At 40.5% G+C, this 26,798-nt stretch overlaps 2 protein-coding genes across 10 annotated transcripts in view; one reads left to right on the top strand and one right to left on the bottom strand.

Moving 5' to 3' along the window:
• Positions 1-20,348, top strand: part of LOC128887213 (talin-1) — a 57,831-nt gene extending 37,483 nt beyond the window's left edge. For 3 of the 7 annotated variants that reach the window (XM_054142860.1, XM_054142861.1, XM_054142862.1), the window contains 10 exons: positions 44-547; positions 948-1,045; positions 1,564-1,652; positions 3,296-3,754; positions 4,266-4,301; positions 4,825-6,623; positions 7,158-9,057; positions 9,213-9,959; positions 12,955-13,593; positions 14,908-20,348. In XM_054142860.1, coding sequence (XP_053998835.1) covers positions 44-547; positions 948-1,045; positions 1,564-1,652; positions 3,296-3,754; positions 4,266-4,301; positions 4,825-6,623; positions 7,158-9,057; positions 9,213-9,959; positions 12,955-13,593; positions 14,908-16,491 — 7,855 coding nt within the window. In that variant the 3' untranslated portion in view covers positions 16,492-20,348. The other 4 variants (XR_008459980.1, XM_054142864.1, XM_054142863.1 and 1 more) reach the window with 4 other exon arrangements.
• Positions 18,262-26,176, bottom strand: LOC128887227 (spermidine synthase). Of its 3 annotated transcripts, none has more exons than XM_054142906.1 (6): positions 25,842-26,176; positions 23,475-23,661; positions 21,971-22,091; positions 21,580-21,826; positions 21,180-21,409; positions 18,262-20,749 (listed from the first exon to the last, which is right to left on the bottom strand). In XM_054142906.1, exons 2-6 carry the CDS (start codon positions 23,603-23,605, stop codon positions 20,552-20,554), a joined length of 927 nt encoding a protein of 308 aa, XP_053998881.1. In that variant the 5' UTR covers positions 23,606-23,661; positions 25,842-26,176; the 3' UTR covers positions 18,262-20,551. The 3 variants fall into 3 exon arrangements, with proteins under 3 accessions (XP_053998881.1, XP_053998880.1, XP_053998882.1); XM_054142905.1 differs by having other exon boundaries at positions 23,475-23,648; XM_054142907.1 differs by lacking the exon at positions 25,842-26,176 and adding an exon at positions 24,338-24,483 and having other exon boundaries at positions 23,475-23,648.
• Between the last annotated feature and the right edge of the window lie 622 nt (positions 26,177-26,798).

Here is a 26,798-nt window from a genome sequence, read left to right as displayed (position 1 = left end):
CATCGTTTCTGTAATGATTACCGTTGTATTGTTTTCTGTGCAGCCTCAAAGAATTTCTACCGCAGTCCTACTTGAAGGTGAAAGGCATCGAGAAAAAGGTTTTCGCCGAGCACAAGAAGCACGTCGGGCTTTCCGAGCTCGACGCCAAAGTTTTGTATACGAAGACAGCTAGGTCCTTGAGCACATACGGCGTCACGTTTTTCCTGGTGAAAGAAAAGATGAAGGGCAAGAACAAATTGGTGCCTCGTTTGCTGGGAGTCACGAAGGACTCCGTATTGCGGCTCGACGAAAAGACGAAGGAGATCTTGAAGACCTGGCCGTTGACTACCGTCCGACGATGGGGGGCATCCCCGAACACGTTCACACTCGACTTCGGCGATTATTCCGATCACTATTACAGCGTGCAGACCACGGAAGCCGAGCAAATCCTTCAACTTATCTCCGGTTACATCGACATCATTTTGAAGAAGCAAAAGGCCAAGGATCACTTCGGCATCGAGGGAGATGAGGGTTCAACGATGGTCGAAGATAGCGTCTCGCCGCTAAAGTATGTCGCGTGTTCGTTTTACGTGCTAATTCGTTAATTGAAACGCCAGAGAAGAGTACGCTGGGACAATTATCGATGCCTACTGGTTGGCTTCGATTTCTCAGTCTTATCGTGTTTGTCGAATGTTGCGGGCTGTTGTTTTCTCGTTGAGTATTCACAAGCATGGAAGAGTTTTTAAGACAACGGCAGAGAAGTTATAACCGAACTACCGGGGCACATAAATCTTCAAAGTTAATGGGACTCTTTCTTTTTTTGCTGTAGTATTAGTACTTTGATATATTTAAATTGCTTTATTTATCATACGAATAATAATTACGATGCAAAGTCATTAGCTTGGATGAAATCGAGCCTCCCTTGAAGACAGATTGAAAAATATATACACGTTTTATTTTGTCGACAGAGCAACTATTATGCAACACGAAACGAGCAACATCGGTAAAGGAAACGTAGAAGCAGTGTCGGTTGCTATACCAGCGGTCATGAGAGTTGGAGGAGACGGTAAATAATTCTCAATATTTGTTTATATGTTGTGTATTCGAAAAGCAGTGTCTTGTATCGTATACTAACTTCTAGGCGTCACCTAAAATTACAACACTCCACTTCTTCATTTTTCCACGTTCTAAACGTTAATAATCTCTGATTAGGTCTCTTCCTCTAACGCAGACCAGATTACAGAATAAACTAATTATTAACGTACAAGATATAAGACATTGCATTTTCATATTGCCGCAGTATCTCAGAGCAAAAGAAACGAAAGAAGCCAGAGCGATCCTTGCACGTTTGAATCCGTCCCGTTGATTTTGTACATACAACGTAAACACGTTTTTATTTTTGTTTTGTATTTAAACGACACGTCAGCCTTCGAAAGCTTTTCCGTATAAATGTTTTCGCTTCGCATCGCGGAGTCTATTAGTGGGTATCTAGTTTCTTGTTAAGATTGCTCGGTGTCGTGCAATCGATCGTGACGATCGATCTTTGTAAATACCACTCGGATAGTTGCATGATACGGTTTGTAGGGGCTCGACCGTATGGGACCGGGCACATGGGCGGTGCTCAATACACGACTGTCAGCGGCCAGGTGAACATCGCTCACGCTCCACCGATGGTAAGATCTACGAAAAGCATAAGGGGCTCTTGTTCGCGTCACATCTCAGTGTTTCCCACGCGTTCGAAAGTGGTACCTCGTTTGAAGCGTCGTTGACAACGATAAACAATTACCATTTTACTATTCTTGTATCTTTATCGCGTGGAATGAGCATTCATAAACCTCTCGAACTATTAATATTTATATTTTATTTTACATCATGTATTCGTACTATTAATTCGATGTTTTATTACTTCTTCAAGGAATATAAATACAAAGCTCACGGATGTACACTGAAAATTCACGTCAGCAAGAGCTACTCGTTGCTATGTTGTAGCAGTAGTTTAGATCGAGCGTCTTTGAAGGATCGCAGCGAATATCGACGATATATTTAAGTTCTCGAAATCAATGATTAAACGATTTCGTTGTACGTTGAAGCAATTTTGCAAACGACTAATAGACGGTTCAATTTATTTTCATGCTAGGCGCCTTCTATTGCGGACACAGAGTAGGTACACGACGATAACATTTTCAGTTACATTGGCTATTAAAAAAAAAGTTGAAATTTCGTCATTTTAGTTTGATTATATTTTGTTTATATCAGTATAATACAGAAGTCATTGAAATATAATGGTATCTGTAAGAACCTTCGACATTACATACATGATGTAAAAATTTTCGGGTATTTCTGTTCATTACAGTAGACGGTCAAGTAGCGTACATTTTGTGCTATCACACCTTAAAGTTCAAACTGCATAAAATTGTGTCGTTTGCCTTAACCTAATGTTTTACACAACTGAAATTGTACGTTGTTTAAATCTGTTAGTCAGTGAAGTCTGTATTATAAATGTTGTTTCGTGTGGCATATAGCTGCGTTCACTATGCACTTTAAATTATTTCGACACGTTCGTAATTCAAAAAATAATTATTTGTTAGAAGTATTAACATTGTTAAATTAAGGATGGTTTAATCTTTTGCCATTACCGAGCACATGTCACGTAAGCTCATTGAATAGTAAAACTGAAAAGTGAAAGAAAAGTAACTTTTAATATTAAAATTCTTCCTTTGCCTGTATTGCACTTTTCTGTGAAATGTTCTTATTAAAATCTTCGAAGTCAACAGAAGTGCATGAAACTGTGTGAAAAGATTAAACATCCCTATACAAAATGAGTCACGCAGTTGGAGGTTGAAATCGAAACAAAATCAACTGGTCCCTCTTGGTTACTGTGAGAATATCCCAGTTTCATAATCAGAGGGACGAGAAATTAAACTACACTGTTCAATTTTGTCGTCTACAATTTTCTATCCTTTTATAGGACCTAAGACTTATTCCACGTGTATGACTCATCATCGTCTCTGACACTGGCAGCCATACACTTATAAATACGTCTTTCTTCGCTAAACTAAACATTATCATTTAGTTCCAAAAGGAGTCTTAGCTTTAATAAGCTCACTGTCTATTGTAAATCAAATTACAAGCTCGCAAGGACTACAATTGCCACATATTTAATTATCTCGTACAAAATAAAAGAATCTACGAAATTTCAATCTATAAGACACGTAATACTCGATAGATGGCTGCCACTGTGTATCTATAATCGTTACACCAGTCCTACAGGTTTCGTCCAGCACGTGTCATGCAATGTAATCTTAATTAAAATCAGGTGCAACAAACCAAGGTGACATCCGTCCTGTCCGAACCACAACGTGCCTTATTATCGACCATCACAGCTGGTCACGAGGTGATCCATATCGCGGAGACCGAGCTCTCCTGCAAGGCTCAACTTCCTGAACTGGGAACCGACCCAGCCTCGTTGAAATGGATCGAGCAGACCATAGACACGCACAAACAGAACGTCGGCTCGCAAATTGCGGCGATGAACGCCGCTACTGCTCAGGTCGTCACCCTGACCTCTGGACCAGCGGACGACGTGGATCACACTGCAGTGGGGGCAGCGATCACAACGATAACCAGCAACCTGCCAGAGATGACAAAGGGCGTCAGAATGATCGCTGCTCTCATGGACGACGATACTTCCGGAGACAGGCTTTTGGATGCCGCCAGGAAGCTCTGCTCTGCTTTCTCTGACTTACTGAAAGCCACGGAGCCTGAAACCAAAGAGGTGGGCCTTACTATCCAGTCGATGGAGATGTTACGTACGAGCTTTCCAAGCGTCGGATCGGTATTGTGTTTGATCACTTCTCAATTGTGCCAGTCGATTGTTTGTCGAGTCGATACTTTTAGCGGGAAGCTATTACTTTTTCTTTCCTTCGTTTTGTGGGAAATTTGACGTTTGATAAGCCCGTACATCGAGTGATTAATATCGTTACACATGAAAGGTGGAGTAGGCTTTGAAACGAGAAGTTCTGAAGGGATGTTTCGTATCTTTGAAAAGGGATAATGTTTCATAGCTTCGACAAGGTTTGTTGCAATTTATGTATGTGTATATTGACAGAATGTCGAGTAATTAGTTTGGGAAGAGAAAAATGGATGGAAAGTAACTACTAGAGTACTTTCAGTGAATTTTAATAGTCTTACAACAGTTAAGAACTGTTATAAATAACGATAGCCTATGATACTCGATAATTTAATCTTGAATAAAACTCTACCTTAAACTATACCTTTTTGTACAGCCTTTCTACATAACAGCTTCTACCTACGAACGATACGTAAGCACAAATATTGAACAGCTTCATAGGTAGACGCAAGAACTCGAAATATTAGCTTTTAATCCCTCTTCGTATTTCTATTTTCTTTTCATGCCCTAGATCATAGAAACTGTTGGCTTTTTCAAACTGTTTTAACACTTTACAATTGTCTTTTAGTTGTGTGAATGCAACATCTTTTTTTGTTACCTTAAAAAAAAAAAAAACCGTTTCACATGTTAAAAGGTTTCTTCGCTTTTGCAGTTCTTTATCTGCTTTAGGAAAAGAATTTAAATTATAAGTTTATGTAACACCGTCTCGATTTCGCATTTTTGGGTCAATTTGGCCCACGATGAATTAATTCTTTCCTTATCAGCACGTATACCTGAACCATCGACCAATTTATGTTAGAGTAGAAATATATTCAGCACCTTGTCTGCAATTCAATCGATTCGTTTATTTCCTTTCGTACAATTTTTATACTTCACACACGATTCTACCTAACAGAAATTCTCCATAACTAATTACATCCTCCTCCATATTTCAGCCAAGACAGAACCTCCTGAACGCTGCGTCTCGCGTGGGTGAAGCTTCCCATCAAGTACTAACGACCATTGGAGAAGAGAACGACTCCAATCGAGAACTCCAAGACATGCTACTGGCCCTGGCCAAGGCCGTTGCCAATTCGACTGCCGCGTTAGTCCTCAAAGCGAAAAGCATCGCAGCCACCTGCCAAGACTCCGCGACTCAGAATCGCGTGATATCCGCCGCTACGCAGTGCGCTCTTGCTACATCGCAATTAGTTGCCTGCGCAAAGGTTGTCGCTCCCACCCTGCATTCGCCAGCTTGTCAGACGCAGCTGATGAACGCCGTTCGCGAGGTGACCAAGGCGGTCGAGGGTTTGGTCGAAGTGTGCAACGAGACCTGCAACGACGAGAACCTCTTGAAAGAATTGAGCGCAGCTGCCAGCGAGGTGAGCAGAACGCTGAACGACTTGTTGAATCATATAAAAACAGCGACGAGGGGAGAAAGAGCCAAGGAAACGATCCAGGAAGGAGCGGTGGAAACTATATTGGTGGCCACCGATAAGTTGTTCGCCAGTACTGGCGACGCTGGCGAGATGGTGAGGCAGGCAAGGGTGGTCGGCCAAGCAACAGCGCAGTTGATCCAGAGCATCAAGGGCGAAGCGGAGAGACAAACGGATTTGGAACAGCAACGTCGACTGTTGACCGCGGCGAAGGTGCTCGCGGACGCCACCGCGAAAATGGTAGAAGCTGCGAGACAGTGCGCCAGTAGTCCTCACGATGCGAAGATGCAAGATCAGTTGCGTCTGGCTGCCGAAGAACTCAGAGCAGCGACCACAGCGGCAGCCACTCCAGCTTTGCGAAGGAAATTAATCACCAGATTAGAAGCCTGCGCGAAACAAGCCGCGTCTACCGCCACTCAGTGCATCGTCGCTGCGTCAGGAGTTACCCATCACAATACAAATCTAGCCAGTCAGGAGGAACTAGCGGCGGAGTGTCAAATGATGGTCCAGCATATACCGAATCTCGTAGCTGGTGTGAAAGGTACCCAAGCACAACCGGATAATCCCACGGCCCAGTTGAACCTTATCAACGCGTCCGAACAGTTCTTGCCACCTGGTACAGCTGTAGTGAAGGCTGCCAGGGCGGTTCTACCGACGGTGACCGATCAAGCTTCCGCTCTACAGTTGAACAACACTTCTCAACAATTGGGCGCCTCTTTGTCGGACTTGAGATCAGCGGTAACGCGAGCCAGAGAGGCCTGCGGTGGGTTGGAGTTGGACGCTGCCGAGGAACTGATCAGCAGCCTGAAGGACGAGTTGGGAGAATTTTATAGGGCTGTAGAGGCTGCTTCTTTGAGACCCTTGCCAGACGAAACGACAGAGTCCACCGCTCTTCGATTGGGAGCTACATCGAAGAAGGTTGGATTTGCCATGGCGCAACTTCTGTCCGCTGCTAAGCAAGGAAACGAGAATTACACCGGGAGCGCTGCAAGGGAAACGGCGTCTGCCCTCAAGGATCTCACTTACGCTGTTCGCGGAGTGGCTGCTACTTCGAATCAACCCGAGATGCAAAAGAAAGTTCTTATGACGGCTGACGACGTAATTTTAAAGTCTTTGCGTCTCGTCAAGGAGGCCAAACGCGCTCTGAAGAACGACGAAGCGAATTTGGTCGCGGCTGCTAAAGACGTGTCGAATTCCTTGAACAAGTGCGTTTCTTGTTTACCTGGCCAGAGGGACGTCGACGAAGCGATCAAGAATATCGATGACATGGTTCAGGTTCTCGGAATGAACGAGTTCCCGCAAACAAATAAGAGCTATGGGTAAGTTCTTTCGTGATAAGGTATTTTTATCAAGTAATACAACGATAGCTCGTTACACTTTGTGGTTCTTGTGTATCATGTACTTATCATTCATTGACACATATTTAAATTACCGAAGATAATATTGAATAGTAAATTCTTACACTTTTAGACATTTGTGGTAAATGTAATTTTACAAATTTCACCTTACAGAAGATATTAAAACATATTTACAGTAAAGGTTATTATATAATATATTTGATATTTTTTAAATATTTAAACTACCGAGCCAGTCAATTCGATCTATGAATTTCAAACTTTTATCTAAAGTCACTCAATTATTAACAATTCTCTTACCGCAATTGTTAGGAACAATTGCTGTAACTGATAATCATTTTAATTAACGAATTCATTTGCTCTATAATCCCCTAATTACAAAGATATTCTTAATAATATCTTCTTATAATCAATTCGTAGATACATTCAGCTATGCTTTCGAACGAAGTTAAAGCTCACTTCGTTCTCACACAGTTATTTTTTTATTTAATTTTACAGACAATTACAAAGCGACCTAAACAACGCAGCAGCCAACTTGAACGACGCTTCATCGAGCGTAGTTTCGTCGGTACGTTCCCCGGTGCAGCTAGCAAACTCTTCGAAACAATTCACCAACGCTTTCGGAGACCTGCTGGACGTTGGAATGGAAATGGCTGGTCAAACAACGATCGAAACTCGAAGCCAGATGGTCGTGTCCCTGAAGAATGTCAGCATGACGTCCAGTAAGCTGCTGGTGACAGCGAAATCGGTAGCAGCCGACCCAGGCGCGCCAAACGCGAAAAATCAGCTATCAGCTGCCGCACGTGCCGTGACAGATTCCATCAACTATCTCGTAGATGTATGTACCTCCGCAGCACCTGGCCAAAACGAATGCGACAACGCGATCAGGAACATCCAATCGATGCAGTCGCTCCTCGACAACCCCAGCGAACCGATTTCCGACGCATCGTACTTCGAGTGCCTCGAAACCGTAATGGAAAAGAGCAAGAGTCTTGGTGATGGAATGACAGGCATAGCAAATCACGCGAAGAAGTCGGAACACGAGCAGTTCTCGGTAGCTGTTCGAGGGGTCTCCTCGTCCATCTGCGGACTGATCGAAGCAGCAGCTCAGGCAGCGTACCTGGCTGGAGTGAGCGATCCGACCTCTGTCGCTGGGAAGCCAGGTCTCGTCGATCAAGCACAGTTTTTGAGAGCGGCTCAAGCTATTCACACCGGTTGCCAGAACCTCGGAAACCCGACGAGCACCGAACAACAGGTCGTCTCAGCGGCCACCATGATCGCGAAATACACGAGTGCTCTCTGCAACGCTTGTCGCGAAGCTTCGAATAAAACCAGCAACCCGGTCGCAAAACGTCACTTTGTTCAGTCGGCTAAGGACGTCGCTAACTCCACCTCCGTCTTGGTGAAGGAGATTAAAGCGCTCGATCACAATTACGAGAACAACAGGGAAAAGTGCGCGGAGGCCACGAAACCACTTCTGGACGCAGTCGATAGTCTCTGCACGTTCGCAGGATCCTCGGAATTCGCGAGTCAACCGGCGAAGATCTCCATCGCGGCTAGGGCTGCGCAGGAGCCTATCACCAGCGCCGGAAAAGCCATCATCGATGGCTCTTGCGCAATGGTGCGTGCTGCTAAGAGTCTGGCGGTCAGTCCAAAAGATCCTCCTACTTGGCAGCTGTTGGCCAACCACAGCAAGAGCGTTAGCGATTCTATCAAGTCTCTGGTTGCTTCTATTCGGGACAAAGCGCCCGGGCAAAAGGAATGCGACGCCGCGATCGACAAGCTGTCCGCTAGGATTCGAGAACTGGATGCCGCGTCTCTCAGCGCCGTTTCCCAAGCTCTGGTTCCGCGACGGGAAAACACTGTACAGGGATTCACGGATCAGATGGAGAGCAGCGCTAGCGAACTGCGCGAGAAACTGGAGCCCGTTCGAACGGCTGCGAAATACGAGGCCGAGCATATAGGGCACGCTGTTAATCAGGTAGCCTTGTACTGCGAGCCCCTCGTCTCGGGTGCTATCGGTGCTGCGTCAAACATGGTGCACTCGAAGCAGCAGATGGTGCTGCTCGATCAAACGAAAACCGTCGCGGAGTCTGCTCTGCAGCTTGTCTGCGTAGCAAAGGAATCTGGTGGCAATCCAAAGGCGGTCAACCTGCACACGGAAGTCGACGAAACCGTCGAGTCAACCAAGGATGCGTTGCAAGAACTGCAGAACACTTTGGAGACTATTTCGACTTCTAATGGCATCGTTACCGGCTTGATAGATACTATCTCACGGGCGATGGTGAGATTGGAAGATCACAGGATGTCTACGATCGATACGGTTGATTCTTACGTGGATTATCAGACGAGAATGGTGGAAGCTGCCAAGGAGATTGCTCGTCTGGCGCAAGAAATGGTGAGTAGATGGACCGGTGTTTCTCAGGGGAGGATGTTGTCAAATATATATAAGGAATAAGATATTATTTATGTTATGTTAAAAACTAGTTCCATTCGATACAGTGAAAGATTCCCAACGATATCTAACCAACCTCCACTTTCTCTCAATTTCAGTCAACAAAGTCCAGCACCGACGTAGCCAAACTAGGTCCCCTGGCAGTGGACATTTCCCACAAGTACACTCAATTGGCCCGCGACACTTCCGGCGCTTCTGCAGCAGCATCCAACGCGGATGTCTCAGCGAGACTTCGCACAGGTGTTCAGGAACTTGGTCGAGCTTGCGCGGACATCGTTCGAGCTACAGGAACGTGTCAAATGTCGCCAGGCGACGCTTACGCTCAGAGAGAGGTCGCGGAGAACAGCAAAATCGTCACAGAGAAGGTGTCTCAGGTGCTAGCCGCTCTTCAAGCTGGTTCCCGAGGCACGCAAGCCTGCATCAACGCTGCCAGCACCGTGTCAGGCATTATCGGTGATCTGGACACCACGATCATGTTCGCCACAGCTGGAACTTTGCACGCGGAGAACGAAGGCGACACTTTCGCGGATCACAGAGAGAATATTTTGAAAACGGCCAAGGCTCTCGTGGAGGACACTAAAACACTCGTGGCGGGCGCAGCCTCTTCGCAAGAGCAGTTGGCAGTTGCCGCGCAGAACGCTGTATCGACGATCGTTCAACTTGCTGAAGTCGTCAAGTATGGAGCAGCCAGTTTGGGCAGTCAAAATCCCGAAGCTCAAGTAATGTTGATAAACGCGGTGAAGGATGTAGCTTCTGCTCTCGGCGATCTTATACACGCCACCAAAGCGGCTAGCGGAAAGCCTATCAACGATCCGAGCATGGCGCACTTGAAGGACTCTGCAAAGGTAATTGATTTCATTGTCGCTTGCGTTTTCTCGCTTTATTCGTGTTTACTTCGTTGTTGCGGTTGGCCGAGGAGTCTCCTGTTGTTGGCTTGGTATTAACCGATACTGAGACGCTTGAGTGGAAGAGGCCTGTAACGGAATGGCAGCGTCGAGATACCAGGAAGTAGAGCTTTGTTAAGGATACTTGTGTGTGACTAAACGTTACTCTCGTTCCCAGTCTGGAATTAGGAAATGTTTAAGTAAGGTTTCGTCGTGTATACCAAACAAGTCAAGGTTCCATCGCGTTAAACTTGAAATGCACTAATTGTAAAATCTCTGACTGAAATAAAACTAGGGCTTTGTTGAAACTTTTTTTAATCATACTTTTCTACCTTTGAAAGCTACATTTATCGCAGTTTGCTGAAAGTACAAGAAAAAAATAGCCCTACGAGGTCGATTTAAATTTGATGTATCAAGAAAAATAATTAGTCAGCGAATGAAATGAACTGCTGGTAATGATTATGTGCGTTAGAATTTAGAATGGGAAACGCTTTACTAGATAACATTAACAGTAGCAGAAACCACATTAACAGAGAGGGGATTAACGACGCAGGAAAGCGTAAAGTCCCGCCCGCAAACCTAACAGTGTCTCGAATCCGAACTTTACACTTAACAACGAACCAGTTCCCTGTAATTTATTTTTTGGGGTGGACTTTAATCGATAGATTTTTCTTTGATATCGCCTCTAACCGACTTCGTTGACGTTCCACTAAAGAAAGATAGATACAGAGGAGAAAAGGTTCGGCGATCTCGCTCGTGGGGCATTGCCGATCTTCTCGAGCCTCGTAAGGGCAGCGTACGTCGTCATTCGCCTCGACCAAATGAACACGTTCACGTTATTAAAGTCCACCTTGCACTCTCCTTCTTTTCTTTCGTGTGTGTGACATACTCGATCTGTGTTTCCTTAACCGGGAAGTATGTAGACGCTGTGCGATACAGAAACCGATGTTTGCTTCGCCGGTAAAGAGAATCTCCGGCTTTGTTTGCTTGTTGATGATGATGATGAGATTTTTTTACGCGATTACGTAGTAAAACATTCGTCACGAACGGTGGACTTTAATGTGAGTTTCATTGACGATTTTGGTCTGGGCGATTCGGATAGGTGTTAGAACAGCAGCTACACCAGCAGCTGATGCCTCTGAGTGACGCCGGCGGCTCGGAGTCCGAGTGGTTCGTGTCCGATCAAGAGGAGGAACTGATACGTCTGCTCTCAGCCTCAGATAGCGACCAACCGTCTCAGCGAATTTCCGATTTGCTGTTGCTCATGTAGCGGAAGCCTTGATTTTTTCTTTCTCGAGTCGCGACTCCGATCGAACATTGCAGCCTTACCCTTTCGGTGCACTAGCTAGCTTCAAATTATTATTTTCCTTTGCGAACGATTACATCGAGTCTGGTAATTCTCTATTGAACGAACGTTATCGTATCCTCCGTCAAAGAAATTGTTTTTGTCACGATTAAACGGTACATAATTCAACCGCTTGAGGAACACATTTAAACGGTATTTTATTTTTGCTCATATAGCAGCACACATCTTGGAAGTTTGACTACGACTCGTAATGGTCGCCTAGTACAGCACCAAAAGGGTAAAAATAATCCTGTATCGATAGCTGATTATTTTCTAAGTAGAAAATATGGATTTCAATGTACTATTTCAGCTAGACAGGATTATTCTAATACCTAGAGTGACAGTTAATTGTAACGAGAACTTGATGACGAATTTGTACGCAAATTTGCATTTTACAGTTCTTCAATTGTTTGAAGTTCATTATAAAAGCATTTATATTTTAGATAGATCCTTTTTTTTTCTCGAGGATTTAATGATAATCGAATGATAGCGATAGGATACGCTTCTGCTACATTTTTATTCTTTTTTTACTACGCAAACTATTGTATCGTGCTTCAGTGTCAGTATTACTTTCACGATATCGAGTCAGCCTGTACTTTGTACCATACTTCATCTTTCCTTCTTTTTTTCTTTTTTTTTTTGTAACGACAAAATAAATCATCGAATTTTTACATTATACCTTTAAACGAGTCATTAATCATCCGTGGCAAGAATTTTTAAAACGAACCATCTTTAGGTACGTACATTCCAGTTGCAAACGTGCGTGTATTAACCATTAATAGCACCGTGCCTAATGCTTCGTTAACTAATTACAAAACAATTAATTTATGCACAACTTTTTTTTCACGATGACCTCACAAAACGTAAATTTTAGAATTTGATAGATTCGTACATTAACAAATTTTTCTTACATTGCAACTAGTCGTTTATTTTTATATTTGATAAGTAAATCATTCACCACTTGTAAAATATTAAAAGAGTATTGTATACTGTTTGCAGTGATACATGTAAAATACAATGTCAAAAAAATCTGAAATTTTATCAAATTTTATCAAATTTTATAAAATCATACACTTAGAAAATCATTAATTTAGGTATTAGGAAAATGAAACAATTTACTGTAATACGTAATGCTTCTCCATTTTCTGATGCTCTGTCCTTTAGTGGCACAAAATTAACCTCTTCCAACGTTTCTTCTTGAATGTAACAACAACAACAACAACAACAACACTGTTAGAATTACGCTAACAAAATTAATTTTTCAAAACTAAAGTTCTCGTATAGCAGAATCTTATCGTCAAATTGTCGAAACGGCACGCCCGACGTAATTATACGCATTTATAACAAGCGCGCATTAACCCCTTAACAAATGTTCTACATCTCTATAAATTTACACAATGCCCTAAAAGTCACGTAATCTGGGTCTCGATAGTAAAGAATATCCGTAACAGTAACACGAACAACCCCACGAGTTATGTGATTTTTAGTTCATCAATTCGTCCTCGATGAGTACATTGAAAACAGTACCCAGACTATCGATATGTCGTTGTAGCATTCTGTCACTGACATCGACAGAACGTATTATAATTTGTCTCGTTTCTTCGTCTTCAGGTGATGGTGACCAATGTGACGTCTTTGCTGAAAACCGTGAAAGCGGTGGAAGACGAGCACACGCGCGGTACCAGGGCTCTGGAATCGACGATCGAGGCCATAGCTCAAGAGATCCGCGCTCTCAACATGCCCGAGATGCAGAAGACCAACGTGACCCCCGAAGATCTGGTCCGTTGCACGAAGAGCATCACCGTCTCGACCGCGAAAGCGGTGTCCGCTGGAAACAGTTGCAAACAGGACGACATAATCGCGGCTGCTAACATGGGACGAAAGGCAATCAGCGACATGCTGATGATTTGCAAGGGTGCTGCTTACAATTGCGCGGAAACTGCCGAGCTGAGGGACAGGACCTTTCAGGCTGGCCACGACGTAGCGATCAATTACAGAGAGCTCTTGCAAGCGATTCTCCAAATAGCGTCAAGATCTGGCGACGCCAAGCACACTTTGCCGCCGATCTCGCGGAAGATCGCCCAGAGCGTCACCGAGTTGGTGGCAGTGGCCGAATTGTTGAAGGGCAACGATTGGGTGGACCCTGACGACCCTAAAGTCATCGCGGAGAACGAGCTGCTAGGGGCTGCCGCCAGCATCGATGCGGCTGCTAAGAAACTCGCCAGTCTGAGACCAAGGAGAAGCATACAGGTGAGCCTTCTTCGACGTCGTCATTAGCGGTCCTTTTTAAATACTCGTTAGATATGGCTGGAACAAAAGTTTCTTTCTTTTTGTCACTATGTAAAATATACACAGTACTTTATGTTTATGCAACTTTAGGGAATTAACTCTTTGCACTCGAGAGGTGAGTTTCGGTCACCGCTAGATTTCACGCAGCGAATCAACCAGCAATAATGTTTGATGTGCTGATTCTCAAATCTCAATATTAGAGATCTCATTTTCGAAATCGTAACATCATCTTCTAAGAGATAAGATGATAATATAAACACTGCTAGTCAAAACAGCCGAGTGTAAGTCGTGAAAGAAACTTTTAGGACAACTTAATACATACGTTAATTCTTAAATGACGTTGTAGTATTTCTTCTATTGAAATGTGTACTAGGGTATTTATTACAGGCGCTGATGAGAGGATTTTAAAATAGATCGATGCTTCGAGTATTCTTTTTAGTGGAGTTAGTTTTCATTTCACGACACCATTTATTTATAGAAAAAGTTTTGTTTTTTCTCTTTATTATATGCATTTGTTGCATTTAAAGAGAAATGGAAGCATCGTGCGAAGAACTGAAGGTCAAGTCTGATTTCCGTAAGATATGTTTGATATTCTTGGTTGTTTTTTAAATAATCGACCAGGAATCAAACATATTATTATGGCGGTCAGAGGAATCGACGAAAGTTCGTGTAGGGTAAGATTCACAGGAACGTGTTGGATAGTAATGTAGTTACCTTATTACGAACCACGATGCATTTACCTTAAGGTGGTATTCTAGCTTATCACGTCAATTTTCAAATATTCTTTCAATTTTTTTTTTTTAAATACATAATGAATTATTTTTGTATGTATTTATTTTTGTGATCTCAGTACAGTTCCTTTTAATAAGCATAGTTGCTACTGTGTCAGCCGCTTTGTTTATTCGAAGTGAAAAAAATTAAATTATTTTCATTATATAAGTGTCTAAGTACTATTAAGAAGTATTGGAAATGTAAAAACTGGGAACATTACGAACCTTAGTTATCAAAGATAGATAATGAGTACTACTAAACTGTTTCATATCAGATACATCGTTCTCTTTAAATTAATAACTCGATTAATTATCTAAATTTAACAAAATCCTTCGACGCATATCTTTTTAAAGATCTACGCTTTAAGAAAATGTCAACAAATAATAAATTTCTTTTTAAGTCTAGACTAGAATACCCTCTCGAGGCTGTTAAGGATATTTGAGACCTAGTAAGATCGCAACATAAATAATATATGCCCTCGTTTGTTCATCTCTCATTTTACAGGAGGCCAACGAGGACATGAATTTCGACGAGATGATCCTAGAAGCGGCTAAATCGATCGCAGCCGCGACATCAGCGCTCATCAAAGCAGCGAGCGCGGCTCAAAGAGAACTGATAGCGACAGGAAAAGTCTCTCGAACACCTTTGACCAGCTCCGACGATGGCCAGTGGTCGGAAGGATTGATCTCTGCCGCGAGAATGGTCGCAGCCGCGACCCACAGCCTCGTGGAATCGGCGAACGCCCTTGTACAGGGTGTCAGCTCCGAGGAGAAGTTAATCTCCAGCGCGAAACAGGTCGCCAGTAGCACAGCACAGCTGTTAGTGGCTTGCAAGGTGAAAGCAGACCCTGATAGCGACAGCACGAAGCGTCTACAGGCGGCAGGTAACGCTGTGAAGCGCGCTACCGACAACCTGGTGAGAGCAGCGCAGCAGGCCATCCAGCAGGAAGAAGATCGCTCGTTGATTCTGAATCGCAGAATGGTTGGCGGAATCGCGCAGGAGATAAACGCCAGATCGGAGGTTCTACGCATCGAGCGTGAACTCGAGGAAGCCAGAGGCAGGCTCACCGCCATTCGACAAGCCAAATACAAGAATCGTTCGGACATGGGGGACACCGACACGGAAGGGGATCAGAGCGGCTACGAAAGTTACACGACAAGGTATGAAACTAGAGCTTACGATCCTAATTCGCAGATGAATCACAATTTGGAGCAACTGCAATCCGCGACGAACACCATCAGTCAACTCACTGCCGATAGGCAGGACCTCGTCAGCCCCGAGAAGGTTCACTCCACGCAAAGTACCCTGGAAAGAAAGATGAAGGATAATCAGTATCGATCCACGATGGAGAGCCAGTACGGATTGGTCGAGAAGAGGTATAACGATAGCCCTTATTCCATGGACAAGCAAATTGTCGCGGACAGCACACCTGGACAATACAGCTCGATCGAGAGAAAAATCAATCAAGAGAGTTACGGTACCACGGAGAGGAAACACATGGAAGGGCCTTATCCACCTGTACACACCATGACCTATTCTTCAGTCTCGCCCACGCGCAAGGTTTTCCAGGAGCAACAGCAGCAGCATTCTTACGAGAAATACTCCCAAGAACAGTCTTCCGCCGACGATCGATCTTACGAACGGAAGTCTTACTCCCCGAACCAGGAGCAAAAATATTACAGTGATTCCGTGGATAGATTCTCAGGGCACAGCCCCATGAGCACCTTCCGATCCGACAAACATGTAGAGGCACAGCGTTTCGGCGGTCTTCCTCAGAACCAGACCTTCAAGAACGTCGAAACGAAAGTTATTCCTGGTGGCAGGATGGAGACGATCACAACGAAGGTTTACACCTCCACCCCTGGCAAGACCTCTAGTTCAAACTTCGTGTCTACGGAGGAGACCAAAGAGTACGCGACCTCTGGTAACGAGATGTCTACGTTCAAAGCTATCGATAACGACGCCCACGAAGAGCGCACCACGAAGCAGTCAACGACGCACAAGGTCACCGAGAAGAAAACCGTTACCACGACCATGTCCAGTCGACAGGAGTCGGACACGAAGACGTTTCGATTCTGGGAAACGTAATTAGGAATAGAAAGTTGGAGAGCCGAGCATCTTGATAAAGATGTCTTTGAATAGCAAATGTTCTTTCTAACGGAACAGTGTGGAGGACGCATCACTAATTGTTGTTTGATGCACGATCGAGCAATTTACTTTGCTCGTAGGATCTTCGTAATATTCTGTACAATAGAGGGAAAGAAGCGTCCCTGATGGTAATTAATTATTATATAGACAGATTTTGGGTAGGACAAGCTGCGGCGAGATCGATTAACGAATAACAAGAGATTAGGAATTGATTAATATCGATGGGGTTGGGCATGAAAACGTTCAGGAGACGAGATTTCAGATCACGATTGCTGATTGTATCGTTGATCGAGTAGGTAAAACTAAATATTGTCATATTTAACTGCCTATTTTTACTCTGAACGTATTATATTAACCCAAGTACATATTTTCACGTGCTTAGAGACAGAATTGATACTTGCAACTTTAAAGTAATTCTGAAATTTATCTACTCTGACGATACGGAAACGACGAAAGTAATTTGAGAAGCCAGAGATTTTTGAAATCAAAGTAGTTGATCTCGTTTAAAATGTAGAGGGTATAAGCGAATATCGTACGAATACGAAACGTTTGAAATTTTGTATTCATTCAACGTTTTATATTACGATTGATGCATCCGGAGATCATTTTTTCGGTAACCTTTCATTTAGTCTGTTCTTTCTGCTTACTGACAGACAATCGATATTAGAAATTAAGGAGCACGGAAGAATTAGGATTAACTATTATACACATTTTTCTGAGCCCCGTTCGTTTTTCTAACGTCAGTGAATATTGATACTGTAGTATCGTGTAGTATAGTGAAATCGAGAAGGAATAAATTAACCGAGATTGCCTAAACACAAAGGTACGAAGAGTTAAACTATTCCATTTGAAAGCATACGATTAAACGCGTAAAGCGATCAGGTCAATTAAAAAACGATTCGCCTCCAGCGTTTTAAAATATATTTCGGCGCCTTTGTATGATAATCTTTGTGATAATCGATAGAGAAGTGTCCTTAGATAGAAATAACGCGTGCTTTCGAAGTTAGCCTTTTTGAGAAGAATTATGGGCTCGATTCAAATGGACAATAACCGTCCCGTTCACCCAAGTGAACTTGAAACATTTTCTCACTATCGAATGAACACTTATTTAGTGTAATAGGCAAGATTGATCCTTCGTTTAACAATCTGATTTTTATGAAGAAATCGTGTATAAATACGAAGCAACAATTCTTGATCTTTTGATATAATTTGATATTCATGTTTTAACTTTCGAGAAACTTTTTTAAAATGTATTTGAGAATTTTATTAACAGTGTCGCTGGTAATTTATAGTGATGAATTACTATGAAAAAAAAAATTTATATATCGACCAAAGAGTTTATGTATAGAACTTTTTCTATGGCCGCCTGATTTTTGATAATATTTTGAAAGAATATTTTACAACGACGTAACGGATAAGAAAGATATTCGTTCAACCAACAACGAAACAGCTTTCGTGCTGTAAATCGGCGAAGCCCTCCCGTTGACACGCGATTAGAAACCGTCGAACGCCGCAGTGAAGCCACGTCCGATTTAATTTAGTTCTAATTTATCGTAATTTTAAGTTTAAGGCCACGGATTAACAAGAGAAGCAACATATCATTTAATTTTATTAACTTACCGAGACCGTGTGGCGTTGACCCTCGGTCGCTTTCATCCTCTCCCCCTTTAACATTTTCTTTTTTCTCGGGATTAACATTAATCTTTAAGCCTGCCTTTGTTAGTTCTGGATGCTATTTGTTCGCTTGAGCCTGTATTTTTTACCTTACACATATTCGTTTCGCTGTTCCCTGCTGTTTGCGTGCGTGTTTCGTCAACCGTTCAACGACGATGGCTCGTTTTCTATAATTTCATCGACGAATCGAACGTCAGCCTTTTTCAGTCAGAGCTGTCCGACAACAAAAATATTTAACGAGCGAGTGGAATATTGTACAGGGTATTAAAAAAAAAAGCAAATATTTGCCACGACTTTCGCAGTTCTATCGTGAGATTCGTCTAGATTTTGTAATTCAGAGTTCTTTTTATTTCTATACGAAGATAAAGTGGGGGAACTCATTGTTCCCAGAATCAATTCCATGGAATTTAATCGACCAAGACTTCAATAATCTCTTGTGAGAACTTGCATCGTCCATCACTCGTGATTCATTTCGAATTTTCTTATTCTTCTGTCGAATAGAATACGTACATTTTTTACTTGGAGTGTCAGAATTGAATTGAATTTGCGAAGTCGCGACGAACAGTTTACATGTACACCTTATAAATTATAGCGTACCGAATGAATGAGACGTAGAACATGCTGGAATAAAAATAATCTTCTGATAGAGTAAAACTTGATGCGATGGTTGAGGAGTGATCGATGGAACAGCGAGAAAGGGAAAGGTGGAGTACGTATTATATTGTAAAAAAGATAACGATCAATTTATTTTTATTACGGCACGAAGTATGCTTTTTCGCAAGTTTGTAAGGAACTAAATGATTACGAGGTAACGGAAAAGAAATGAAAATGTTAGTTTAACGCAACTCAACTTGAAAGTAAAATGGCTGAGGCCCACGAACACATTTCGAGGATACGGTTATAAACAATTTACCAGGATTTTGTCAGAATTCGAATGATCAAAGAGTGTGGTGCTTTGAATAACTCCACGAATCCTCCAGCTGGAGGATCCGAGCTGAAGCTTTGAAAAACTCAAACGAATTCTAATGAAGGGTTAAACCGTTGCATAATTTTACTGAAGAAACGTCAAAAAGGTTCAAAGCTTGGAATAAATATACGCTTTTAAAGAAAAATATTTTAGCGAAGTCACTGAAGCTTGGAGATTTATAGGATAGGTGAAAAGGTTGAAGAACAGGCCTGTTCCAAGTGATCGATTAGTGCAATTATTGTTAGCCTTTCGAAGATATAATTGTAAATAGACGTTAGGTATTCCACGCGATGTTCGGGTGTCCTCGCGAACGATGGAAGATTATTAAAAAGCGAAAAAAAAATACGAAAAGTGCCTGAGTGTTATTTTGTTATGAGATGCCGCTTTTTTTTTCACGTGCTCGTAGTGAACGTAGAAGTTTTTCAATATTACCAAAAAGTCAAATGCTTTACTAATGTTCGGTAGTACGATCACAATAATAAAAATAAAATAACGGGAAAATTCTATTTCGGAAAAGAGATCGTCTCAAAAGAAACGAAGAAAAGCAGATTTTTGTTATCGAACTTTTCCAAAGTAACGACGTGTATGTATATATGTGTGCGTGTATGCGTGTATTTACACGTACACACATTATTGCATTTAGTATCATATATTTTGAGAACGATCGCCAACCGTATTTTTATTTTATATACGTATACCTATTATATAGATGTGTGCCATGATATATAAGAAAGTATATATACATAAATGACGGAGATAATGAATTATACAAGACAATTATGCGATAGATGATATATTATATATTCTATGTATATCGTTAATGTATTAAAGAGAAAGCAAGCAACGATGGCGTCTTTACAGTTTTAACATTTGCAGCATTGTTTTGACAATTCAAATATATACACAGAATATTTTCAATCGTTACTTTTCGAACAATCGATTTAATCTTATGCGTATATTATTATAGCGGAATGTTATACAAGTTGTAATATTATATTATATTATTATTCCTTCATTCTTATTATTAATTATTATGATTAAGTTGCAGCAAACGCTGATCAGTATAACAAATATTATTTTATTACTATATTACAGTGAAGTTCGCAAATATACATACTAGCCCTATTACATTCAGGTAATAAAGAATTTCTAACACCTTGTTGTTATGTTATTCTCATTGCCTCGAATTGCCTTACACAATACATACAGTCACTCGATTAATTAATTTAGCTAATTAGACGACTCTAGCTTGTTCGTTTCAGTATGAATTAATCGTTGTGAATACGATTCCGTGCAATTCCGATGCAGCTGGTGATAATGTAATAACAATGATGCAATTGTCTTAATTAATATTCTTATTCAATCAGATTCAGCCCTTTTTTTCTCTATGGTCAACTTGCAAACTGTATAGTTGTCACCTATTTGGTACAATGCTTTCCTTATGAACCTTGGCAAAACGAATGCAGCTCGATGCACTTCGTCGTCGTAGTACTTCATTTTCATTTTATCCAGATCGACGTTACTAAAAACTTTCTTTGGCTCTTTGAAGTTCGTTTCCTGAAAATTAATATTTTCACCGGAATACTTAATAATAGTTAATATCATATTGGTTGCGGTTTTAGTCAATTTGAGCAAGACCACGAATTATTTCCATGTTTACAGATATAGTTTTAAAAGTAATGTAAATAAATCATTAACAGAGGTCTTACGTTAGTCTGTCCTCATTTTCGCACGTTTTCGAAAAATTAAATTTTTGTTATTAATATCCCTCTAAACTACGTCACGAACTTGAAAAACTAAGAATCTTTTTTGTAACCGTGTTGTCAGTTTAAAATAGTTACAAAGCACTAATGTAAAGTATCAACTTTCGATTTCTACCGAAAGAAAAAAATATTCGAATACCTGATTCATTGATCATGGTTAAATTGAATTTGATATCGAGCTTCAGGAATGTATTTTGTTAATTTTATGGGAAATTGATACTCACGGCACTCAAACTGCCGAGGACAAAACCAATCTGTCCTGTAGGATAAGTTGGCACCGCCACGATTCCATAAGATGCAACCGGGAACACCGATTTACAGTGTTGGAGAGTTTGAGTTACGTGATCGAGATTGGCCCATGCAGTTCCTGCTTGACTGCAAACGATTCCACCAGGTTTCAACGCATTTTTCATTGCGCTGAAGTACGATTCTTGGAATAAACACTCAGCTGGACCTAAACGTAAAAACTTCTAAATCATTTTTGTTCACGAATGTCTGAGATCAGAAATACTTGCGCTATTTTTTTTTTTTTTTTTTGCGAATGCGTTGCATCGAATTGATTATAACAGTAGAATTTATTTGGACGTACAGAAATAATTGTTCGAATAACAAAGACGTGCTCACCGACAGGATCGCTGCTGTCCGTAATTATAACATCGAATTGTCCCACATGTTTCTTCAAGAATTCAAAGCCGTCGCCTATATTAAGAGTGACCTTAGGATGATCCAGTCCTGTGCCTAACAGAGGCAAGTATTTTTTGGAAACCTCCAATACTTTTTCGTCAATCTCGACTTGCACGATCCCTTCTACGTCCGGATGTTTCGCGACTTCCCGAGCAACCCCTCCATCTCCACCTCCAACTATTAAAACCTGCCACGAAATTCAGTAAACGAAGTTAAGTCAGATGAATTCATTTAAATTCAAATTTAACATTCAAATTTGAATTTATTGCATTTAATGGATTATTCGGCCACCTTAAATATCGAGTAACTTCGTTTAAATATATAATCTTACCGTTTTTGGATTTGGATGGCTGCACAGCGGTAAAAAGGCGATCGCCTCTTGATATGAAAATTCGTCTCTCTCCGTGCATTGTATGATACCATCTAAAATTAGGGCCTTTCCATGTGATTTCCTGTATATATGAAATTGAAACAATTGTTTCTTCATTATAAATTATTTGCCATTCGTTAATTGTGCTTCCTTCTCAGGTTCATTTACTTTGTTATTTAAAATTTCGAATTTAAACAAAATAAATTTGTATTAATGGTACACGTTCGTTACATCTTAAAGAATCTATTAAAAATACGAAAGCAATCAATAGAAACGCGATAGCTACTTTTGCTAAAAATGACACAGAGAAATAAAAGCTATTAATTGCGGTAAACTTTTAATTCCTCCTTTTGTTCTATTCTTGCTTCGTTTTTGTCCAATCTTACAAATATTTCTTAGTAATACGGTAACGATCATATTAATTTGTCTTTTTATTTTTAACGTCACGTCACATTAAACTGTTTTTAGGTTTTTGAAACGGATCCCGGTTTTATCTTCGAATACTTCATTTTATTTTTTTCATTTACTAACGTGAGTATGGCATTATATAAATCTTTTATTTTATACGTTTTATTTGGACTAATCTGTTTTTTAAACACGGCTATTTTCCCTTGATAAGGATGCACAAACAAGAACGATACGTTAAAATCGATGTTGTATTTACTCTCGGTGGCAAGCAAATTATTCGATACATTTTAATTGTTATCACTAATCAGAGCTTATTTTTTCATTTTGATACTGGCAGAGATTCGAAGGAACTGTTGGGATTTGTCAAAGATCCCTAACCCAAGAGCGACGTAGATAAAACAGCAGGTCAGCTACGAGCAAATGTTTCGTCTTCTTTGACGTCACCCGAAATTCAAAGCCGTTTGTTTTAGACACGAAGGAAGAACTATAATAGAAATGGGCAAAATTTTATTCGAAACAACTTCTCCGTTCTTTTTTTTTTCAGCTTCTTTGTCACGTTTATTTTATCAAACATTTTTACTTCTTTTCATTTATTTAATTTAACAATTTCATTCGCTATATTAGAATGAAAATAAACGGTGATGGTAATGGATGACGAATAGAAACACCATATAACGTTCTGAACAGGTACAATTTTCATCGAATAATTTCTTCATTTTCTTTACATCTTTTATTTCACAATTTTATTTACCACATTAAAACAGAAAGTGAATTGTGATGACAAATGGGGACACTGTATATCACCCTTCAACCACTTTTTCCCCTTTTTATTTATTTAATTTAATGATTTTATTCACCATATTCGAAGCAAAAAGACGACGATAATCGATCGCAGATACAAACACCATACAACAATCGGTCATTTTCGTTCGATCTATTAAATCATGGTCAAACGTAAATATTACGTTTTAGATCGTGACATATGTCGAGTCAATGATTAGAAAAGCTCGTTTATCCGAATAAGAATTTTGCCCATGAAACCACAATCGATATTTACGTTTGGAGCACCATCACGTCTTGATACCGCGACCGTTCCCGATGGAGTATGTCGACAACCTCGAGTGACAACGAGACACCTGGCCACAGATCATTGATTTCGCTGAACCAGCCGGGTTTCATCGTGTCCATTTTTCCCGGCAGTCGAGCTGGACCCTGCTCCTTCGATATTCAACTGAAAGCAGACACTGCCGGTCGGTTAATCCGTGCCAGAGGAAAATAAAACCGTAGACTTTTTTATGCGGTCAAACATGTTTCCGTACGACGCGTCCTCCAACCTCCGTGCCTTTGGGAACTTAACGGAAAAGTATGGCGAAACTCGTTTGTGTCACCTGTGTATTCGTGCCGGTAGCATTTATTAAGTACGTAAGCTCGGTATACGGTGGACTCGGGTTCGAAATAATCCTCTATGCTTGCCATTCGATTTCTATTTATACAATTTTACGTATTACACGCGTTCACAATTTCGGTGGAGAATATCTCATATATGCCGTTCTTTGAAATGTGAAAAGTAACGTGACCTTATGGAAACTGTTAACGAAGGATTAACATACGCGACGACGTCCTGGAAGAGTGGCACTAAACGTAATTCATCTTTAAAGACTCTCCCTGAATTGTGAATTTCGGTAGAATATTAATAACTGAATGAAGGGATTCCATGTAAACATTACGTATTAGCGGTGCAATAGTTATAAATAGAATAGAGAATATAATTATTGAAGTGCTTAACTATACAACATTAGTTACTAAACTGGATCTATACATATTTCCACACAATTATTTTCATTCGTCTTATCATTACTTGCTAGTGTAACACAGTACGACATTTCATTTATCTGGAACAAGTTATATGAATTAACGTACCGTACTGAAGAAATAACATCTACCATCGATTATTATTCTTATAGATTTCTCGTTAAATGTTTTTTATAATTTATAATTTAACAATTTTATAATCTCTATAAAGTTTTCTGCATAGTTACATAGAATAGTTTATGAAATTTGATCTGTGAGCCCAATGACTGTTTGTGAGAGCATCTTACGTATGACCTTATGCTCGTTGTAATAGCAAAGGCTTCCTAAATTCTTAACAAACCTCGTTATCAGAAAATCTCCTTATACGGTTAGCGCAGTTAGAATATATTATGGAACCGTGGTTTGTGTTGTTACATAAACAGCGAACTAGGAGTACCAATAGTAGAATCCAGATAACGAACACGTGTCGCCGTATTTCGGAGTAACGTTACATTCACCGACACGTGTTTACTTAACGTCATTAAATAAACACGTGTTCGATGTATAGTAGTATCTTCCGAATTCGGAGAACAAAAGTGTTCAGGTAGAAGAATTTTTGTACAATTGAACAACGAGTGGTTAGCACCGTACTTTAGTTAATATTTAAGAAAGAGTAAAACAAAGTGAATACAAATAGAATAAAAAAGAAATGCTTAAAACTGCGTTCTTAACGAAATTAATGAATGAAATTTATGGATCCAAAAGTCTCGAAATTTTTCACCTAATAATCTATCTACTTACGGGTGCTCCTTCATTTCTGTTCTTTTATATCGATAATGGTAAGTCTCCCAACATTTAAGTTTCTTAATCGTATCACATACGGTTTGTATAACAGAATGTTCACATAATGAAGATTCTACTTGCGATAGCGAGAGCAGTTTTAATTGATCGAAAAAGAATTTCAATTTTGAAAACAAGTTATGACACTGTTTTCTTGGATAAAACATGTTTCTCTTGATAAAATTCGTATGCCTCTAATTATCAAAGACGCATTTTCAGTGCATAAACATTCCTTAGATCTGTTGTCAAACATTCACTGCATAGTCGTAATCATCTTCGCGACACAATCATTAAGAATCGATCCTCTAAGCGTTAGTATGATATTAAACACAAAATTCCACTTTAATTGTAATCCAAAAACTCCAATACCTTGGCTCTAATTTTTCTCAATATCGCAACATAAACAAAGATACAGCTACGTGCACCGTCATTTTTTCACGATACATCACTACTATTTTACCAGACTCGCGGGTACATAAGATCACTCCAATCGTAAATTACTATTGTACTTCAAGAATGTCTTCGGTTAAATATATCGAAAAGCAACCAAAATTACGAGCTCGAATCAGGAAGAAATGATTTTACTACAGAGTAGATACAACTTTTGTTTGGATAAAAATGTTCAGTTGAATGAAACTTAACATTTGAATTACAGAATGAAATATTTCGCGATGGGCGAATAAAAATTGAACTGTTGGATCGAGTAAACGATAGATGTCAGTCTGTTATATCTCTACGTTTGGTTTTACTCGGTATTATTATTCGAATAAAATTTCACCCATCTCTGAGGTACCTTAACGACGGAACCGGAAGGGCGCTTCAGTTAGTACGATAGAAGGCTGCATAGAAATTGGATCCTTTTTATTTGTTCGAGGTCGGCAAAATTTCTGTGGTAAACGAAAGTAAACGCGTACCGTTAACGGGCAACGAGCCAGCGCGGCAGACCTTCCAAACGGAAGCACGAGCAATACTAACGAATGAAAACTTGACGAGCGTCTACTTGACAAACGGAAGATGGCCCTTATCGGCCGCAGTCCCCCGTTTGCTCCTTGATAATGACGGTTCAACTACCAACCAGATAACATACACGTGCTGAAGGAGCCATTTAATACACTTAACGAAAACATAGGACAAATTCTGGCTAAATAACGTGTAAACGTTAGTAGAGCTTGGTAAACGCAGAGAATTTGCATACACTTGCAATCTTTATAACGAGCTTTGGGATGAGTCGTTTTCAAACTCTGTGAGTAATAGTAAGAAATTTGCATTAAATTTAAAACGTGTAATATATAAATAGTCTGACTGAAATGTTTAAAATAAAACTATAGCGTGAACAAAAGGTTACTGGAATAACGTATAAACAAAGAGTTTGTAATCGACGTATGAATGAAAATGAAGGATTTTGGGATTATATTAAAAAATAAGAAATTGGTAATTGTAATTGTAATCTGATGTTACTTGGTGGAAAATTATTAATCGATAAAGTCATTCCAAGCATTCGAAAACATCAGTAGTTCAAAAATACTGTTCGGTAGATTCAGTGACTCAGAGCTGCAGTGATCACTATCAACGATTCCGATTTCAGACTCTCTTATATTTTCTTACGCCTCGTCTGCTTTATTTGGAACCGAAGAAGTTACGGTATCTTTCAAAGGTAAATAGGCATGATGACGTTGATAATACTGTTTCGCATTCATTTATAATCTCGATTCAAAGTACAAACACCGTTTAAAATGAGTAGTGAACCATA

Source organism: Hylaeus anthracinus, unplaced genomic scaffold, assembly GCF_026225885.1.
Source record: "Hylaeus anthracinus isolate JK02 unplaced genomic scaffold, UHH_iyHylAnth1.0_haploid 11985, whole genome shotgun sequence".
Taxonomy (NCBI): Eukaryota; Metazoa; Arthropoda; class Insecta; order Hymenoptera; family Colletidae; genus Hylaeus; species Hylaeus anthracinus.
This window is presented reverse-complemented; position numbering and strand designations above follow the sequence as displayed.